This window comes from Salminus brasiliensis, chromosome 2 (genome assembly GCF_030463535.1).
Source record: "Salminus brasiliensis chromosome 2, fSalBra1.hap2, whole genome shotgun sequence".
Lineage (NCBI taxonomy): Eukaryota > Metazoa > Chordata > Actinopteri > Characiformes > Bryconidae > Salminus > Salminus brasiliensis.
The window spans coordinates 15376978-15397731 of NC_132879.1; the positions used below are offsets into that span (position 1 = coordinate 15376978).

At 39.1% G+C, this 20754-nt stretch overlaps 1 protein-coding gene across 1 annotated transcript in view; it reads left to right on the top strand.

Moving 5' to 3' along the window:
* The window catches only part of ndst1a (N-deacetylase/N-sulfotransferase (heparan glucosaminyl) 1a), a 68647-nt gene extending 48251 nt beyond the window's left edge, over positions 1-20396 (top strand). Inside the window, exons 7-16 of the mRNA XM_072668286.1 lie at positions 423-608; positions 3867-3995; positions 5184-5366; positions 9210-9306; positions 10541-10664; positions 11975-12149; positions 12425-12595; positions 13804-13913; positions 17105-17207; positions 18660-20396. Coding sequence (XP_072524387.1) covers positions 423-608; positions 3867-3995; positions 5184-5366; positions 9210-9306; positions 10541-10664; positions 11975-12149; positions 12425-12595; positions 13804-13913; positions 17105-17207; positions 18660-18779 — 1398 coding nt within the window. The 3' untranslated portion in view covers positions 18780-20396. The remainder of the gene's footprint in view (positions 1-422; positions 609-3866; positions 3996-5183; positions 5367-9209; positions 9307-10540; positions 10665-11974; positions 12150-12424; positions 12596-13803; positions 13914-17104; positions 17208-18659) is intronic.
* The last annotated feature ends 358 nt before the right edge of the window (positions 20397-20754 follow it).

Below are 20754 nucleotides of genomic sequence, written 5' to 3' on the forward strand. Positions count from 1 at the left end.
CAACGGCATCTGCTGGAATCTGAAGTTATTTTTCACCTTAAACACGCAAGTGTGCAATGCTTTGTTCAGGGAGCTTATGTCCTAAGAATTAAAAAGTAAAGGTATTATTGTCATTATAATCATATAATGAATCATTGTGGAATTCAGTAAACTTGGTGATCTTTGACATTGCCTTTATAAATTAACTTTAGGAATTCCCTGTTTAATTTTCCTATATACATCTCCTATTTATTAGAAGATGATTTATTTATTTATTTATTAAAAGGTTTGAATTGGTCAAGAAATATTAAACTTATAATAATATGAAACTTAATATAAATGTGTTTTAAAAGTCCACCAAATAATAGATCTATTGTGTTGATAGAACAACAGAAGATGGAACAGTATTATATATTTATGAATGTATTTGTTTCTGACTATAGGAACACTCTATCCCCATTAATTTGGGCTATGCAGTGGCCCCTCACCACTCGGGGGTGTATCCTGTGCATGTGCAGCTGTATGAAGCATGGAAGAAAGTGTGGGGAATCAGAGTGACCAGCACAGAGGAATACCCCCACCTCAAACCGGCCCGCTACCGCCGCGGCTTCATCCACAGTGGGATCAGCGTGAGTGTGGACTCGCTGTTGCTCCCAATATCTAAATGATTTCATTCTTAACACTGTAATGTTGCATCATCACATCACAATGGAGCGAATGTGATTTTTGTGATTAATGGGAGTAGGGCAATTCCAAGCCACTTTTACCGGGTTTAGTCATTCAGACATTTAGTCCTCGTTCATACCTGCAGTTAAACCCCTGTTAAGGGAGCTTACGAGTGTGTAGAAGTGTACTTTTTTCATTGAGAGACGATGACTGTGTTTGTTCCTCAGTGATACCACAGCCATATGTGGGCAAGAGTCCCTGAGAGTATAATTGGATTTGATTTCTCTGGGTATATAGAATGATGCTCTTTTTCCATCCCTCAGCGTGATTCTAGCCGTTAGCTGTCATAACTAAATTGGCTGTTCGTGCTCTCTTGCAAATGTGTTGGTGTGTCCAGTGATGATGGACTAGTACTAGTGCTGGGGCTGAGTGATGTGGTAAAAAATAGTATATCATGATATTTAAAGAAATGTTTGTGATGTGTGATATTTATTACAATAAAAAAACACATGCAAAATGTACCAATAGCTGCCAGTTTTATTAGAATTATCCAATTAAACAAGACTAAATTCTCTGTGATTAAATGTGCAGCTGATCAGTGTTCTATAAGCCCTGACAATATTCTCAGTATGCTCAGAAAGGCATATTGATTGCAGTATATATATTGCAGTGTGTGTGTGTGTGTGTGTGTGTGTGTGTGTATATATATATATATATATATATATATATATATATATATATATATATATATATATATATATATATATATATATATATATATATATGGGTGGACTTTGCTGTTTGGTGGCACTGGACCACTGCTAAAGTGGGGAAAAATCCAGGAAATTACTGGGAGGGCTCATGTGTAAACAGAAACTGTCCGTCTGGATATATTTTGTGAGTGAAACATTACCTACCCTTGTTTCACACAGTCTGCTTCTAAAATTTGCTGATATTCAATTCATCCTCTTATTCCAACTGGCTGTCATACAACCCCAAAGCCTATTGTTGTTCAATTTTATTTCTCCAGTTGCACCTTCAGTGATTGTGACCAAGTAGTTGTAGTTGTTTTTTTGTTTTTTGTTTTTTGTTTTTTTATTACTTCATCAGTTCACAGCACTTTAAGAAATAAATCCAAACCAATTCTGGACTCTTCTGGGAATTCTAAGAGTTTTCTTTGTCCTTCAGCTCTTTCCTCACTTTTAATTTCAGACAGTAGAAAATTCTTTTTGCTCCGGAATTCCCATCTGTTGACAATTCCCAGTGACAGATCTTTACCTAATATATCCATTAAGAGGTATTAGGTTCTTTACCTCAAATATCAGAAAACAAATGTAAAAATGGTCATCTGTTCATGTTTGTTCACATATGAGCTCACCTGTGATTTCCACTTTGGCTTGCATTCACACTGAATCTTTTCCTGTTTAATTATAAACTCCAGGTAAATTCCTGGGTAAAGGTGTATGTGTGAACGTGGCTTTTGTTGTTTGTCTCTTACACGTTGCTTGTGTTGCAGACCTGTATAGCATTTTTTTTAAACTTACACACACGCACACTCTCTCTCTCTCTCTCTCACCCCTGCACACTGATTCTGTCAGTCAGAGGTGTTTTGTCATGTTCATGTTCTTTCTCGCTCACTGCTAAAACCTTTCCTTTATTTCTTGTTTCTTGTCTCTTTTTTTTTTGATGTTGTCTCACTTGTTTTATCACACACACTCGCGCTCTCCCTTTCTGTCACTCAGTCTTTTTGTCACTCTCTCTCAGCTGCTGAATTCTGCTGTTGTTGGGTCTGTTTGTTTTTTGTTCTCACTCTCAGACACACACACACACACTCTTGCTTATTCAGTTTGTTGAACTGTTACAGTCCTACTCTTACTCTGTCTGTCTGTCTGTCTGTCTTTCTGACCCTGTGTCTCTCTCGGCTCTCTCTTACACTTCCTCTTCACTCACCCTTTAACCTTTGCAGTATTAATGATTGTAATAAACTCTGAGGATTTACTCTTGAGTTCCCTCCCTCTTTACTTTAAATGGTAGATTTGGCTGGTTTGGCCTATCATTCCTTCCGTCTGTCTCCACATAAGCTTTGTTTCAGCCGCCGTATGATTGTCCTTGAGGCAGAGGCGGCAGAAGGACAGCAGAGAGTGGTTTAGCTGATTGCTGAGAGCAGATTTATATTCACATCTCTGTGTGTTCTGTCGCTCATTGATTTTCATATAGACCCCCCCGAGCTCATGAATGCTCTCAGAGAGATTATGAATATTGCATTAGGCTTCGCTCTATTTATTGCGGAGGAGAGAGAGAAGCTCGCACTTCGCCTCAGCCCAGGAGAACGGCGTTGTGAAATTGTGTTAATTCAGTGGAATATGTGTGTGTCCAGAGGTGTCCAGGGTATTTTTCTGGAATTACGTTTATGCAGTGCTATATGTTTTGGGTTGGAGGAGGGTATACAGTTGTATGCAAAGGTTTGGACACTCCTAAATAAAAGAAAAGCATAATTGCTTCCTTTGTGAAGTGAAAACAAGTAAACACAACTTCGACAGCAAATCATAAAAAAACAGTTTCTTGACTGACTGTCACATTTGCTGGTATTATCCATTCTTCGGTTGATCCATACAGTATATCCTGTCCAACTGGCTGCCACACAACTCCAAAGCAGCTCAATTTGTTTCCTCCAAAAACACATTTAGTGGTTGTGGTCAAGAAGTTCTTTTTCTAACTTTATCAGTCCACAGCCCTTGGCTCTAGAATGCATCTGGCTTATCTAGATGTTGTTACCTTGGCCCTCCTACTCTTTCCTTGACTTCCACAGTTCCCCATAACAGACATTTCTTAATAACCTGAAAATTGTGAGCTACAATATTTTATAGTCTTCCATTGCTCTCTCAGTTGGCTTCATTTTCAGATCCTGAGCCAGCTGCTCAGAGGAGCCGATGCTAGTTAAGAGTTACCCCTAAGTTAGAGAAGAGTCTGAGAATTTCTTATGCTCTGGAACTCTCATTAACTGACAATGAATGATTTATGACCTAATCTGTCCTAACAATGTCATGACCAGGACTAACTACTTAATTATGCTCGGCGATATAATGCTTAAACACAATGTCTGACCTTTTTCTTACATGTTTTTGTGTGTGTGAGTGTGTGCATAGGTGGATGCATGTATAATTTGTGTGGGTGGGGGATGTGTAAGAGAGAGGCTCACCTATTACCATTTTCCTCACCAGGTGCTGCCCAGGCAGACTTGTGGTCTGTTCACTCACACTATCTTCTACAAGGATTACCCTGGAGGCCCTCAGGAGCTAGACAAGCTGATCGACGGAGGGGAGCTCTTTCTCACTGTACTGCTCAACCCAGTGAGTACCACTGCACAACCCCCTCACCAACTCATTTGTATTCTAAACTACTTGAGAAAAGTACCCAAGTTATATGTTTAGCCATCATTCCACTTTTTGAAACTGACAGACTTTTGGTTTCTGTCTCTCAGAGTAGAGTAAATTCTGGAAAACCAAAACAATGTGGTCCCTTTGACTGACCTCATTTACTGGACCAGTAAACCATGAGAGGCCATTACTTACATTGATTTTAGAGGTGTAGAGAGTAAAGCAGCATGTACTCACTGTAACACATATTTTAGTCACTCTGCTTTTGGAAGTGTACAATATTATAAATACGCCAATGTTCAGTAGACAATGGACTGTATTATTAATAATAATATCCTATAAATAATTCTTCTAACAACTTATGGTGTTTGTTAACAGTAGACTATGGTTGCTAAGTACCAACTGTAACATATATACTGTATATCAAGCAGTTACCACGACTTTAAACATGACTCAGCCAATTGGATTCCAGACCCGTAACCGGCTATTTCACCAATTATACATAATAGAAATATTATACATTTCTACAGTAGTTTACATATTAAAATTGTAAAATAAACATCAAATTCTTATTTGTATTCCTGTTACAATAAACAGCCAGTGAACTATTCGATAAAGAAGCTTGATCGTATTGGTACCTGTACTGGGCACACTGCCAGCATGCAAAACACTGCTCCACCTGAAGCTTCATTAGGAACTCCATCCAGTGCCGATCTAATGATGTGCTAATTAGCCCATAGTCCACTGGCACACGACTGGTTTCTTATGATGAATGAGCAGTCCGCTAAAGTGCGGTAGGGAACAGTATGTTTGACCATAATGGGCTAGTCTCTCGCTATTGATCAGGGTGATCAATAAAGCAGTGTGATCAACTCATTGTGTCTTAAAGGATGATCTTTACTCTCATTTTCTTCTTCGTCTCTTAAACAGTCTTAGCCTCCTCACTAGCCTTTTAGTAAAGATAGTATATTCATATAAGCTACAAACTGTTTATCCTAGAAGTATAAAATACTGTAATAAACTATATAAACATTATGAAGCTCATGAGCAGCAGTGACTGTTTTATAGATGTATTCAACACTGTTTACAGCTTAAATGTGATCCTGAATACAAAATACAAAGCTATATCCCACTCTCACCCTCTCTCTCCCTCTCTCACAGATCAGTATCTTTATGACCCATCTGTCTAATTATGGAAATGACCGTTTGGGCCTGTACACCTTCAAGAAGCTGCTGCATTTTGTGCAGACATGGACTCATCTGAGACTGCAGACGCTGCCCCCGCTGCAGCTCGCTCACAAGTACTTCAGCCTCTTCCCCTCAGACAGAGAGCCACTGTGGCAGGTGAGGATACAGGTGGTTTTGTGTGTTTTGTATGCAGCATGTGTTTAGTGAGGTCCCCCTTAAGACCCTCACTTTCAGATGACCAATAATATCGACTGATCAAACAGGCTCCAGTAGTTGCAGTTAAATAGCTTTTCTGTTTTTGTTGTTTTCCATCAGTGAGCATTTTTTTATTCTTAAATATTTCTCCTAATAGGGTTTTTGGGTAATATGTTGTTGTCTTGCTATATATATATATATATATATATATATATATATATATTACCTATTTTGGTAGTGCTTCATGTTCAGTCTATTTTGTTTAAGTAGATGTTATAGAAGTTATGGGTTTTTTTTTTTAGTAGAAGCTGTGGAAGATGTATTACAGTAGTAATTGTTGCGATAGTAGAAGTTGTACTGCTGTAGTAGGTGGTGTGTTGCAGTAGTAGAGGAGGCATGGAATGTTTTATAGTTTTATTGTAATAGGTGGTTTAGTAGTCTAATTGTAGTCTAATAGTAATCAAATTGCTGTAGTGGAAGTTGTGGAAGTTGAATTGCTGTAGACGTGTAGCCAGAAATAGAAGGTGTAATAGTTGTATGGTTGTAGTAGAAGCTGTAAGAGTTGTATGGCTGTAGTAGAAGGTGTAAGAGTTGTAATAGAAGCTGTAAGAGTTGTATGGCTGTAGTAGAAGGTGTAAGAGTTGTAATAGAATCTGTAAGAGTTGTATGGCTGTAGTAGAAGGTGTAAGAGTTGTAATAGAAGCTGTAAGAGTTGTATGGCTGTAGTAGAAGGTGTAAGAGTTGTATTAGAAGCTGTAAGAGTTGTATGGCTGTAGTAGAAGGTGTAAGAGTTGCAATAGAAGCTGTAAGAGTTGTATGGCTGTAGTAGAAGGTGTAATATGTGTATGGCTGTAGTAGAAGGTGTAAGAGTTGTAGTAGAAGGTGTAAGGTTTGTATGGCTGTAGTAGAAGGTGTAATACTTGTACGGCTGTAGTAGAAGGTGTAAGAGTTGCAATAGAAGCTGTAAGAGTTGTATGGCTGTAGTAGAAGGTGTAAGAGTTGCAATAGAAGCTGTAAGGGTTGTATGGCTGTAGTAGAAGGTGTAATATGTGTATGGCTGTAGTAGAAGGTGTAAGAGTTGTAGTAGAAGGTGTAAGGTTTGTACGGCTGTAGTAGAAGGTGTAAGAGTTGCAATAGAAGCTGTAAGAGTTGTATGGCTGTAGTAGAAGGTGTAAGAGTTGTAATAGAAGCTGTAAGAGTTGTATGGCTGAAGTAGAAGGTGTAAGAGTTGTAGTAGAAGGTGTAATACTTGTATGGCTGTAGTAGAAGCTGTAAGAGTTGTATGGCTGTAGTAGAAGGTGTAAGAGTTGTAATAGAATCTGTAAGAGTTGTATGGCTGTAGTAGAAGGTGTAAGAGTTGTAATAGAAGCTGTAAGAGTTGTTTGGCTGTAGTAGAAGGTGTAAGAGTTGTAGTAGAAGCTGTAGGAGTTGTTTGGCTGTAGTAGAAGGTGTAATACTTGTATGGCTGTAGTAGAAGGTGTAAGGGTTGTAGTAGATGTGGTAGGCAGTATTGTCATTTAACATTGGTCAGGCCCGAGTGTAGAGGATAGTGTTTCTCCAATTTTTCTCCACTTCATCTTGTTGTTGTTTTTCCAGCTCTAACATACCTGACTCGACTAATGATCAAACCCTGCATGAGCTGAGTCAGGTGTGTTATAACAAGAAAAACACAGAGAGGTGCAGAGCCCAGGGCTTCCTAGCACCGATACCGATACAGATACTGAGAATAAATGCTGGTGTACTCTGTGTGTGTATGGGGGTGTGCGAGGCTGGGGGCATCTGCTTATTGAGCTGAAGTTTAAAAGAGGCCCAGGCAGAGGAGGCGAGGAGAGAGGGAGTGTGTGTGCGTGTGTATGAGAGAGCGCGAGAGAAGGAGAGAGACTATAGTTAATGTTACAGTGCTGTGTAGCGTCAAGCTTCGCGGCCGGCAGCCCTTCATCAGAGAATGTGCCGCTTGTTTTTCATTTCTTTTGTTTCTTTTCCTCAGTTGCGTAAGAGCACTGTAATGTGGTTGAGTGTGCTTCTGTTCTAGTCATTCCATTCAGAGAGAGAGAGAGAGAGAGAGAGTGAGAGAGAGTGTGTGCGTACTTGCGTGCATGCGTGTGCTCTTTCTTGTTCCCCTCTCTGATCTCTTATTCATGTCATTTGTACTCAAATGCTTGCACAATAAAGCGCTCTGTGTGTGTGTGTGTGTGTGTGTGTGTGTGTGTGTGTGTGTGTGTGTGTGTGTGTGTGTGTGTGTGTGTGTGTGTGTGTGTGTGTGTGTGTGTGTACACATTACTCCCCAACTATGTCTTTCCCTGTGTTACTCTGCTCACAAGTGCAGCATTGTCTTGTATTTGTGTGTAAGAGTGTGGGTGGGCTTTAATGGGTTTTTATAAAACCTGTCACCTGACATGCAGGCAATAGAAATTTCCAGCTGAGGGGAAGAATTCTTAACCTCAAAGCAGTTCAAGAGGCTTTTATTGGGATTTTATCTATGTACTTGTGCACAAGTACACAGTAGAGTGAAATGATGTTCAACCGGTACCATGGTGCAACATGGAGCAACACGGCACTGCACAAAACTAGATACAGTGTAGTGTGCAACATAAAACACACAATAAACACAAGAGCCTGGCGTTAAAAAATATATTACATTTTTAAATATTATTTTAGAAACAATTTTAAAGAAAACTGTCATAGATTTTATGCTCATGATGGTATATTTATGCTAAGTAAAAAGAAAAGTTTGCACAATCAGACCTTTGCATGTAAACTATTCATTACAAATCAATACTATGCGATTGAGTATCCATACAGTATTACAAATTATAATATCACAACTGTTTGATATTGTTATTGTCTTAAAGCCCTAGACAGAACAGGGCAGCACCAACACTCAGGACTCAATATGTGTGGTAAGGACAAGGTGCAGCGATATGTCATTAGTATGTCATTAGTATTTCTCAGTCCACTTATAGCTGATATAAACACAGCAAGTAAAAACTGAGAAGTTGGTCCATGTATTTACAGGAACAGTAATCCATATAATGAGGAACTGCAATACCCTAATTAAACTCTAGCTTAATCAGACCTTTTCCAGAAATGGTAAGCCCTCATTTACAAGAAATAATGCTTTTACCCGAACATAAGATTTTCTTCATGCCTGTGTGATAGACACAGTGAGCTGTAGTGTACACTAACATTGGCCTCATTGTGTGTTTTGTTAGAATTAGTGTGGGGGTGTTCCAGACTAGAGGTGTTCTCTTTTGATTCTGACTGGTGACTCAGTGGTAGTGTGTCTGTGGTTATCATCATTAAATGAGTCACCGGTCAGGATCTGAAAGACTATGTGTGTGGCATATAGTTGTAGATGGTTGTGCTTTGTGTTCCTGTTTACCAGTTCAGTCTGGAAAATCTGAATTGCTATAGTAGGAGCTGTGTTGCTGTAGTAGAAGGTGTGGAAGTCTTATTGCAGTAATAGAAGGAGTGGAGGTAGGATTGCAGTAGTAATGGCCGTATTGCAGTAGTAATGGTCGTATTGCTGATGTAGAAGGTGTGGAAGTCATATTGCTGTAGTAACGGGCGTATTGCTGTAGTAACGGTCGTATTGCAGTAGTGGAAGGTGTGGAGGTCCCTTTACAGTAGTAGCGGCCATATTGCAGTACTAATTTATTGATTATTATATATTATTGTGTCTGTTAATGTGTAACTATACAGATATTCATGTGTTTTAAAGTGGAAGTGAAACCTGACTTTGTGGTGTCTTTAGGTGGCCTAAACTTATAATGGGTTCTTTTGCACTCTTTTGCAATGTTTTAGAACCCCTGTGAGGATAAGCGACACAAGGATATCTGGTCTAAGGAGAAAACATGTGATCGCTTCCCAAGGCTGCTTGTAATTGGACCACAGAAAACAGGTGAGTGCCTGGAGCGCCCCCTGCTGGATTTAAGTGCTACATTAAGGCACTTATTTAGGACCCAATCATTGATTTTGTTGTAAATGAGGTGTAGATACAATTGCTGCTAAAAAGTCTTTTTTTGTATGAAAGCATTTGTCTTTAGAATAGTGTTTGTATCAACTGATCGATTGAATGATAAAACGCATGCAGTGGCATGCAAACGTTTGAGCACTCTTGGCCAGATTACCTGCTGCTGTGAAAGCTAAGCAAGCTTGATTTTCAAAATGCAAAAGATCCTTAATCTTTTAAGCAAGCTAACTTTTTATGCTCATCTATTTCTGGAATATATCTGAAAAAGGGCCTGAAATAAATGTTTGGGGACCCTATATGATCATTATGTGGTAACACCCCCTTTGGCAAGTGTCACAGCTTATAAACAGCTTATAAACTTTTCGTAGTAGGTAAAAATCCTTCAATTGCGTACACGTCTCTTGAGGTCTTCTGATACTGAATTTTGTGGTAAGGGTGTGAAGGTCTTCTGTGAAGGCCATATTTGTCAGATGTCGCTGCACCAGCACTTGATTCTGTTAATCTTCCAGAAGGTCTCTTGCATTCTTGCTTTGGATTCGCCTTTCTAGCGATCCCATGAACAGTTCTCTCTGTAAGTTTTCTTAGTCTTCCAGACCTCAACTTGACCTCCATTTCTCTTCCTATAGCCTTGTCCTGCTTGGTAGGAATTAGGTTATTTTGATGTTTAGTGTTCAATGTGCTAGACAGCTGCTTAGAGGAGCCCATGGCTGCTGCTGATTGTTGAGACAAGATTTAAGGAGTTAGAGAATTGATAAGGCTTTGAAATTTGCATCACCTTTCCTAATGAGGTTCCAAGCCATAACCCTAACACGTGGTTTAAGATCTTTTGCATAGTGCTTCTTTTCTTTTCACTATAAAATTGTACCAAACAAAAACAGTACACTGATCTTGCTTAAAATGTTGAAGAATCAGTTCCCCTGCAACTCACCTAACTATTCACAGTAGCAGTAACCGTGATCAGAGGTGTCCAATCGTTGCATGCCACAGGATGTGCTACTGAGACAGTTGTTTATTTAAATTGTGTTAGTGTTTTGTGGTTTTACTTGTATATTTAGTTTAAGTCATTTATATATGCTCCATAACTCATTCATTACTTCTAGATAGCTGTTACAACATTTTAACTTTTGCTTCACTTTTCCTCCATTCATTTCTATCCCTGAAGGTACGACAGCTCTGTATCTATTCTTGGGCATGCACCCTGACCTCATCAGCAACTACCCCAGCAAAGAGACTTTTGAGGAGATTCAGTTTTTCAACGGGCACAACTACCACCGGGGAATAGACTGGTGAGAAATGCTCTGAGCTTCCTCTGCTTCTCTTTTTCTAACCTAGATTATTTTATTCATTTTTCACCTAGACCTGCATATTACACCCATAATAGGAAAGGGAACATTTCACTGTATCCATTACAGAGCATCTCATTATTAGTGTTCTAGTAACTCCAGTAACTTTAGATTGGTTTCATAAGTTCTGATCTTCCATGTGTAACCATAAAACCCATCATTATCATATTTCTAAAAGTACATTTGGTCGCACTTTTTTGAAGAAACAGACATTAGGGATTTATTAAGGTCGCCTTCTTTGTTCAGTAAAGCCTGAATTGGACATTTCAATGAGCACAACTGTTCACTATACATAAAGCAAGCTTTATTTACAGTGACCTTTATTAGTACACAAATTACTTGTAATTGCATTGTTAGTTATAATAATGCACAATTAAAAAAATTGTAACCGCCCTGTCATGCAAATGATGTAGTGCTCTATAGCCACTGAGTACAACCGAGTACAATGAGTACAATGAGTAAATAGTACAATGAGTACAACCTATAGCACCTGAAATTTCCATCACACAATAGGAAAACCTGGCAGATGTTAGATTCGACACTTTTTAACAATGATTTTGTGATGCAAATTACATCTTGATGTGTAAGTGACTTGTGACTTAAGTCTTATTACACTTTTTAAACTCGAACACTCTCACACAAAGCAATGCATCTGGCAGTATCTAGAATGCCCATAAATCTCCCATAAAGTATTGACAATTACACACTAATAACTTGTAAATTTAGGTATTGATTGATGCTTAATAATTTAAGGGTGGTAACAGTACTAACTGCATTATTAGCTGTAATAATGCACAATAAACAGTGCTTTTCAGGTAAGACCTCCAGTTATACACCCAATAAAGGTCATGATAAATAAAGCTTAATGTGTAGTTCAGCATGTCTAACTCAGGCTTTATTGAAGAAATAACAAAACCTTAATACGCCCCTAATTTGAGTTCAATATAATAGTTTTTGCATACTTATAACTTTTTCATTTTATTGATTCGTTTTTTTTTCATGGTCATGCGGTAATAGTTGAGTCCAAAGACAGGGTTTATAAAAAGAATCCTTATTGGTGGACAAATCTATACAGAGGTTGGTTCCTGATTTACTGCTAAAAACAGTTTTGGTTTTAAGTACTGCAATTATTTGTATTTACCCTAAAGTGATGTTTAATTGCATACAAACACACACTGCTGAGATCAATAGTTTTAAATAGTTTGTTGTTTGTACTGTACCTCTATCCTGATTGCTGTGTGTGTAATTTTCAGGTATATGGAATATTTCCCTCTCCCGTCCAACACCAGCTCAGATTACTACTTTGAGAAAAGCGCCAACTACTTTGACTCTGAGGTAGCAGCAGCCAGAGCAGCCGCACTGCTCCCTAAAGCTAAAATCATTACTGTTCTCATCAGTCCTGCAGAGAGAGCCTACGCCTGGTACCAGGTAACATCAGTCCACTTATACAGTACATATACAGTATGTAGTACCTAGTTTTACTACCCTTGAATTTCTTGTGTCTTTTTCTTGTTGCAGGTATCACTCCTGCTTTGTTGGGTTATGATCTTAGTTTGTTTTCCTTTAGTTGTAATATTGTGTTCCTTTTTTAGCTTTGCTGTTTGTTGTTGAAGCTTTGTAAAGTAAGATTGATGTTTGAAAAGGTATTAAATTGTTGTTATTGTTGTTGTTGTTGTTAGTAACCTTATTTTTCCCCCTCTCAGCACCAGAGAGCTCATGATGATCCGGTGGCCCTGAAATACTCTTTTCATGATGTCATCACCGCGTCCCATGACGCTCCTATGAAACTGCGTATCCTGCAGAGCCGCTGTCTGGTGCCAGGGTGGTATGCGGTCCATCTGGAAAGATGGCTCACACACTACCACTCCAGTCAGGTGTGTGTGTAATATGTGTTACTAAATCAAATGAACACTAGAGGGGGCTCCAAGTTGCTCAGTGGTCTAATGCTCCACTAGTTTGGCACCAGGGGTTGCAGGTTGAAATCCCGAGCCGCCCTGCTTTGCCATCAGCGGCCTGAGTCCAAGCACAAATGGCTGTGCTTTTGCCCACGGGTGGATGGGTAGATGCCCAGTAAAATAATGCCCAGCTTTGCATATATATCGGAGGAGACATGTAAGTCCTTTCCCTCCTAGTGTCGGGTGCTATGAACAGGTTGGACAGGTTGGTTCATTGGAAGTGCCGAATTGGGAGAAAAAGGGGAAAACTCGACTAAGTACATCTTAAAAAAAAAAAAAAAAAAAAGGAGAGCGTGATCATTGTGGATAACATCACAGCTGTGATGGGATTGTAGCCCCTTAAAGCCATCCTGTTATTTGTGATAACTGCTTATTTAGCTTAGCTGTTCTGTAATTATAGTTCATCAATATGGAGTCGTTGCAGCATCATCAAAGTACAGCCTACACTTACTGTCTGCCTGCAGCTCATTCTACAGCTTCTCATAGTTGCTGAATTAATCAAACCAGTGCTGCTTAATCCTGGTCCTGGAGATCTACCACCCTGAAGAGTTCAGATCCAACACAGCTGACTCCAATGTTCAGTTGCTCCTGAAGGCCTTCATTATCTGGATCAGGTGTGTTAGATTCAGGGTGGAGCTAAACTCTGCAGGGTGGTAGATCTCCAGGACCAGGATTGAGCAGCCCTGAATTAAACTGTTTCTCATTCATGAATTTCGCTTTGTGAAAGCTCACCATGTTTGCTGAATAGTATTCTCTTTCTGGCTAATTCCAGGTTGGTAGGTTGGGTGTGCGCGTCTTGGAAACCAGTTGTAGGTCAAAAGAAATCATAATGGTTATTTATCACATTCCTGATTTGCTTCAGTGCCATGCCACTGCTTAGTTAATGCAGTAAAAAATGGGCTGTTTTCAGAGCTAGTTTGCTTTTATCTCTAATAACAGTACCGGTTGAACCAATCAGATTGCATGGTCTGAACAAACTATTGTACACAATCACATGCATAATAACCTTATCTTTTTTTCCCTCTAGTGCTTTAGTGTTTGTGGCATACTCACTGATATGATATGATATGATATGATGTGTGTGTGTGTGTGTGTGTGTGTGTGTGTGTGTGTGTGTGTGTGTGTAGATCATGGTTGTGGATGGGCAGATGTTGAAAACTGAACCAGCATCAGTCATGGAGAGAGTGCAGAAGTTTCTGGGACTGGTGAACACCATCAACTACCACAAGATCCTGGCGTAAGTTCTAATGAATGCATTCAGCTCCAGTATCCATTCCTAAAACAGATGTGCAAATACCCTGTAGAGAAGAATTGCCAATAGAATAGGATTTTCTGGAGCAGATCAGCATGAACCTATTGGCACTATGCCTAATGCAAGATGTGGGCTGGAATGGTATAAAGCCTTTAGTATTGATCTGTGCAGCAGTGGAACTGATTTGATGCTTTGGGCAATACTTTTGAGATGAGATGAGTTGGAGATGATGTGGGGTGGTGATCATCCAACCTCCTGACCTCATCAATGATCTTGTCTTTGAATGCAATCAAATCCGCACAACAACGCTCTCAAATCTTGTATTCTTTCCTGGACAGTAGTAATACTCTTGTTTTCAGAAGAACAAATTAATGAATAGGTGTCCCAATATTTTTGTCTTTTCTGTAATGCATTTAGAAAATCTCTTCTTTTACTCATGGTCATGGTATCTTTTGAAAGGTTCGAATCTACACCTCTAGCAGAATTGCAGGGCTTGTTTCTGTTGCTCTGAAAATACAGGATGCATTTACCTTTGTTAGCTTTGACATCATAGCTCACCATGTTGTTCACCACTCATGGTGTAATTATATCCTTTGTGAGTTGAGTCAGAGCTCTTTTCAAGCCATTTTAGCAGCCTAAACACAAAAATGCATTATGCATGATTTAAAACTGATTTTTGAAAAATAATACAGATTTTATACCTTGATTTGCTTTGGAGAGAAGGGACGACCTTTAGCACTTCAAAGCTTTGCATACAAACTGTAATGGAGTGATGAGGCATTTTTGTGAAGCTCTAATGACTGTTTACATTGCCACTGGTGATGAACAGTGGCGTTAAAAACCCTTAAATGTTTGCATTGTTTGGTACATGTTTGCAAAAAAAACATGTACCTTTAATAATAGCAAAAATATATGTATAAAATAAAGTCCCTAAAATAATAAACACAAAAAAAAAATACGATCTTGCAGGTCTTTATTGAACACACTCATTCAACATTCAAAGTGGAAATGGGAAAAGTATGTGAACCCCACCTCCCCCTCAACCAGGCACTTAGTGTAGCTGTGGATCAGACTTGCACATCGTTCTGGAGAAAGTTTAGCCCATTCTTCCTGGAAGAACTGCTTTACTTCTGTCATGTTCCTTGGAGGCCTCATGTGTACAGCTCTCTTTAAGTCAGTCCATAGCATTTCTATAGGGTTGAGATCTGGGCTCTGACCTGGCCAGTCCAAAAGGTGGATTTTGTTTTTCATAAGCAATTCTGTTGTGGACATGCTTCAATGTTTTGAGTAATTGTTCTGACCTACAGACACTCTCACATTATCCTGTAGAATTTTTTGATACACTTGGGAGTTCATCTTCCCCTCAATGATTGCAAGCTGGTCAGGCCCTGAGGCAGCAAAGCAGGCCCAAATCATAATGTTCCCTCCACCATACTTTATGGTTGGGTTGATATTGTCATGGTAATGCAATGCCTTTTCTTATGCCAGATATAGCGTTGCATGTTGCTTTCCAAATAGTTCAGTCTTAGTTTCATCTGTCCACAAAACATTTGGCCAGGACCGCTGTGGAGTGTCAGTGTGCTCTTTTGCAAACTTCAGCCGTGCAGCAATGTTCTTTTTAGTAAGCAGCTGCATCCTTCGTGGTGTCCTGCCATAGACACCCTGCTTGTCCAAGGTTTTAAGGACTGTAGACTCTTGAACACAGATGTTAGCCTGGACCAATGACGCCTTCAAATCTTTGCCTGTCACTCGGGGTTGTTTCTTTACCTTATTGATGAGTCTCACAGTCATTTTGACTGGTTGCCCACTTTTGGCAGAGTAGCCACAGTCCCAAATTGTCTCCATTTGTAGTTTGTTTACCTCACTGTAGACTGTAGACATTGTATACCTCACTCACTGGTAAATTTGGTGAAAGTCTTTAAAATCACTTTGTAACCCTTTCCAGCTTTATGCAAATCGACAATTTTTGCTCCTCTGAAAGCTCTTTTTAGGCGAGGCATGGCTCACATGCGCGTATCCTTCTTGTGCAGAGCAAACTCAGTTTGAGTGTTTTTTATCAGCTCTACACCTTTTTTTAGAATTCAATTAAATTTCATTTTATTTATATAGGTTTTTTACAACAAATGTTGTCACTAAGCAGCTTTATAGAGATCTGGGTCCAAGCTTCTTTTGAGCAAGCTAGCGGCAACAGTGGTAAGGAAAAACTCAGACGGGATGGGAAGGAGAAACCTTGAGAGGAACCAAGACTAAAAAGGGGAACCCATCCTCCTCAGGTCGACACCGGATAATAATAAAAAGCAAATTAAGGAATTAAGGCAACAGTAGGACAAAACTACATTTAAAAAACATTGGCGTCAAGCCAAACAAGATAACAATGTAAGTGAGATGATAAAGTCCTGGAGGTAAGCAGTCAGAAGCATAGTCATGCAGTGATGTGAGGATGAATCAATGCGAGTAGTGGAGAGCCAAGTGAGTTGGAACCGGGCATCTCAGTACATGAGAAAGAAACAGAAAGAAAACAGAAGGGAGGGAAAAACAGAAGGTGTTAGGAGTGCTGGAGAATGGTGGGGCGGGGGGGTCTGGTAAATGAACTTGTATCAGCAGCAAGCAGACAGCAGGGGGCAGCTCAGCACATAGGGGAAAGAAAGAAAAAGGAGAATATTATGGTGTGTTTAGGAGTTTGAATAGACGGATGTACGGCCTGTACAGGGAAAAGTGTTAGTATTCATACAAGCTACTTCAGCAAGGATAACAGTACAGTGCACTGTTGGATTATTTGAAAGCTTAAGCAAAAAAAATATAAGAAGACTTTACCTGACTCCAATTAGATTTTTTTAAGATCATTAACTCAAGGGTTTACATACTTTATCCATTAGCACTATGATGTTTTTATGGTTGTTCTCAATGAACACATGAATGATCAGAATGTTTTTTTGTTATTAATACTTTTAAGCACATTATATTCGCGTATACCAATACCAATATATACCAATACGCTTGGTATCAATGCAAGAAGTGGACAAATTAATGCAGAAAACCATACAATTCTGAAGGGTTCACATACTTTTTTTTTTCTCTTGCCACTGCATATGTATATACAGATTTAATACACTTAGAATGGAATATAAAAAATAGATACAAAAAATATTAACTCTTGTGAACTGATTTCTGTCCAGGTTTGATCCAAAAAAAGGATTCTGGTGTCAGCTACTGGAGGGAGGGAAGACAAAGTGTCTGGGGAAGAGTAAAGGAAAGAGATACTCCGATATGGACTTCGAGGTACAGTATCTTTTCCTGTATCACGTAGCCTTCACTGCCCCAAGGCGCTTGTCACATGGAGCTGTAATGATGAGCAGTGCTAGCATGCAGATAATCTTATCTTGCTGTGCAAGGTGTCTGTTGACACAGTGATTTATTTACCGCTGCAGTTGAATGTGAACTCCCTCTGAGGTGGACAAAGTGACAGCATGTTACTGTTATCATAATGAATTACAGTGATGCACGCTTTGAGAACCCTGTATTATTACTTCTGGAAAACTGAACAAATGCATGTGTCATAAACAAGACTGCTTTAGACTGGTTACATTGAGGCTAGATACAACAGCCAGTGTATACCAACTGTATAAGTGCTATTGATTTATTTGGGTTATTGAGTGTTTTAAGTTGCTCTTTGATGTATAAATAGTTAGACGCAGTATTACAAGTCTGTTTACCACCCTGTTATTTTGCCTCAGAACAAAACTGATTTTCCTTTTACGGTGGCCTCATGGGGGGGCCACTGTATAAGCTCTGCTTATATTGACTCGTTTACGGTACTGGCAACACTTTAGAATCCACATCCACAGAATCTACATATAACAGCATAGTTTTAACACTAACCAAAACATTCTAATTAATAGTTTTTGCACATAGTGTTTCTGTCATCTCGTTCTGTCCTCTTAACACAATGTGCTGTTGGCAAGCTAAAGAGATTGTAACCAGTTATCTTGTAGCCTTGCCTCACTCGCTTCCCTGGGTTTGGCTGTCTCAAGTCTTACTGGTAAAAAAACGAAATAAATAAACCTGGTACTTTACCTTCTGATGTGTGTTAAACTTCATTTTGGCAGTCAGCTGAGGTAGTCTAATTTGTTTTCAAGGGTGTGAACGATGATAATACATGCAGTAGCTTTTAGCCTACTGTGGATGCCTGTATGCCTCCCTGACTTTTGCCTGGTTGTGGACACTGCAAAAGCTGCGATCACAAAGCCTGGTTTGTGTAGCAACCCGTATTCCCATAAGAAGGCTGGGAATAGAGTCTAGAGGTGATGTGGTGGTGTTCAGTATCAAAAACGCCTTCCAAAGTCGTCAATTATTGTTTTCCCAGCTTTGACTAAGGAATCCGCTAGTGGGCAGGGTGTATGTAAATTTTGGGTTCATTAATATGACAGATCAAAATTATGTAAAAGTTTTAGGGTTTTGGAATTGGCCTTTTTTACAACTGTTTTGGATATGCTGGATTGGCTTTTTAAGAAAGACAAAAGAGTGTTTGAAGTTTGCAGTATATCACTTCCATGCACTGAACTCATGCCAAGAAAAACTCACATTTTTAGGCTGTTCTCTTTCTTGTTCCCAAACCATAGAAAAACAAAAGATCCTCATACAAACTGTGAATTGTTATGGATGTTATATTTTTTTGCACATTACTCTTAACCTCTTACCCTCTGTTGTTTTTCACTTCATTCTCTTTTCCAGTCTCAGGTCTTTCTGAGAGAGTATTACAGGGATCATAACATTGAGCTGTCGAAGCTACTGTACAGGATGGGACAGCCACTACCCAGTTGGCTTAAAGATGAGCTTCTCAATAGCAGGTAGCATTGAGCCTCTTGCCTCCCCCCGCCTGACACACTGGTACCGTCTTCAGCACCACTCATCTGTTTGAAGTGGAATGAACAATTCATTTTAATTGGGGTGAGGAACATGGACTCTCTGGAATGTGAAGTGGTACTCCCGTAAATGAATTGATCAGATTCCCCTGTGGGGTAGAATGGTACGACCCACACTGTTCCATTAGGGCAAGAGGTAGATCCTTCTATTACATTATACTGGATATGCCTGTATTGGACTTGCTATGGTGTTTAGCATTAACATCTCTCGTTTCGGCCAGAGGACATTTCATTTTGGTTGGAAAAGGAATGCCCAGGATCATGAACTCAATTTTGCAGTCTATTCAAGGAAATGCATTGATCGTTCCATGGTGGATCTGGAGCTGTAGTTTCTCCAGGACCAGACGTCTGGGATTGTCATGAAGATGTGAGACCAGATAGCAAATGTGTATATTTTAAAAGTGCCAGGTTTGGAAATTTTGTATAATGTAACTACATTGTGTTCTTGACCATACAAACCAGTTACAAAGCCTTTGCTCAGCATGCTAATGAGGCGGTGAGACTGCCCTCAACACTAAAATTGAATGTATCATAATGTAATACAAGGCCTGCCAGTTATTGATTTTTATAAATATTTATGAGCTAGTATTTCCTCCTCCATAATTCCTTCCACCCTGCCTGCAGTGAAATAAACTTCTCATTAGTTTTAACATAGTTTGAACAGATAGGATTTGTCTTAGGGTGGGAATACACTGCTCAAGTATTTTAGTTGACCTGGGGGGGTCAAAGTATACAGTGCTAGCATGATGCACCTAAAATATTTAAAATTAATTATCTGACCTTATATAATAATTGTGATTAAGCCTGTGTGAGTGCATAAAATCTCTGATAGACAGTAAAAAATGCTTACCTTTTGAAATTGAACAAAGTCAGCAGGCTGAATGTTTTATTTTGCCCCCAAAACTTGCCCCTTTTTCAGTAGTATTAATAGTTATTAATAGTATTATCCAGCCAACATTGATTCTAACTGGATCCACACAAATGCACAAATGTCAGTGGAAGAGCTGTTTGCACCGTAGGAAATTACAGACCATAAAACAATAAACTAACCTTTGAAAAGTTAAATAAAGTCAATAGCTTGAAAGTTTTAAAATGTGCCCCTTTTTTAATTGTATTAAATCCAGTTGTGATTGATTCTCCCATTCTAAGATCAATGCAGTTACATCAACAACTTCAGACCAATGCATCAGGTGCAGCAGTGCATTTCTGTACTTCTGTACAGGATATATATATAAGTGATTTAATTTCTCATTCAGCCATCCACCAACACTACAAGGCTGCAGGTGTGGCCAGTATTTTAGGATGGCAGTACAGCTGAAAGATTGTATGATACAGAAAACATAGGCTAGGCTTGTGTTGTGTATTCCCTCCTGTAGTAACCCATAATTCTTGTCACTTGTGCACTGTGATAAGCAAGACACAATAACAGGTCTCTACTCAAATGTTGAATTGTGTGTTAGCTGGGAGAAATGGTACATGTTTACTTTGCAGACTTAAAAAAATGTTTTACAATAAAATAAATACATTTTAAGTGCCATAACCACAATATCAGATTGAAGTTGGGTGATCTGCGATTTGTATTTTTTCCTAGCTACCATGTTTTGTTTAATCTCTGTATTTTTGTCATCACATCGTTATCAGAACATGCTGATTAACACACTTGAGGGGGGAAAAGCTTCAGTGGGTGTGCTCTGCCAAATGCTTTATCATACAGTATGTCTGTAGGAAGTCAAACATCAGAGAACAGCAGCATCTTCACTCTCATTACAGACTAGTGTCTCAAACATTCTCAGTTTTAATAAAGAGTATTGATAGAAAGAGTGTTTAATTCCAATGTATTTTGAATTATAAATCCGAAACAAAATAACATGAAAGGTTTTGATATGATGGCAGCCATGTGTTTT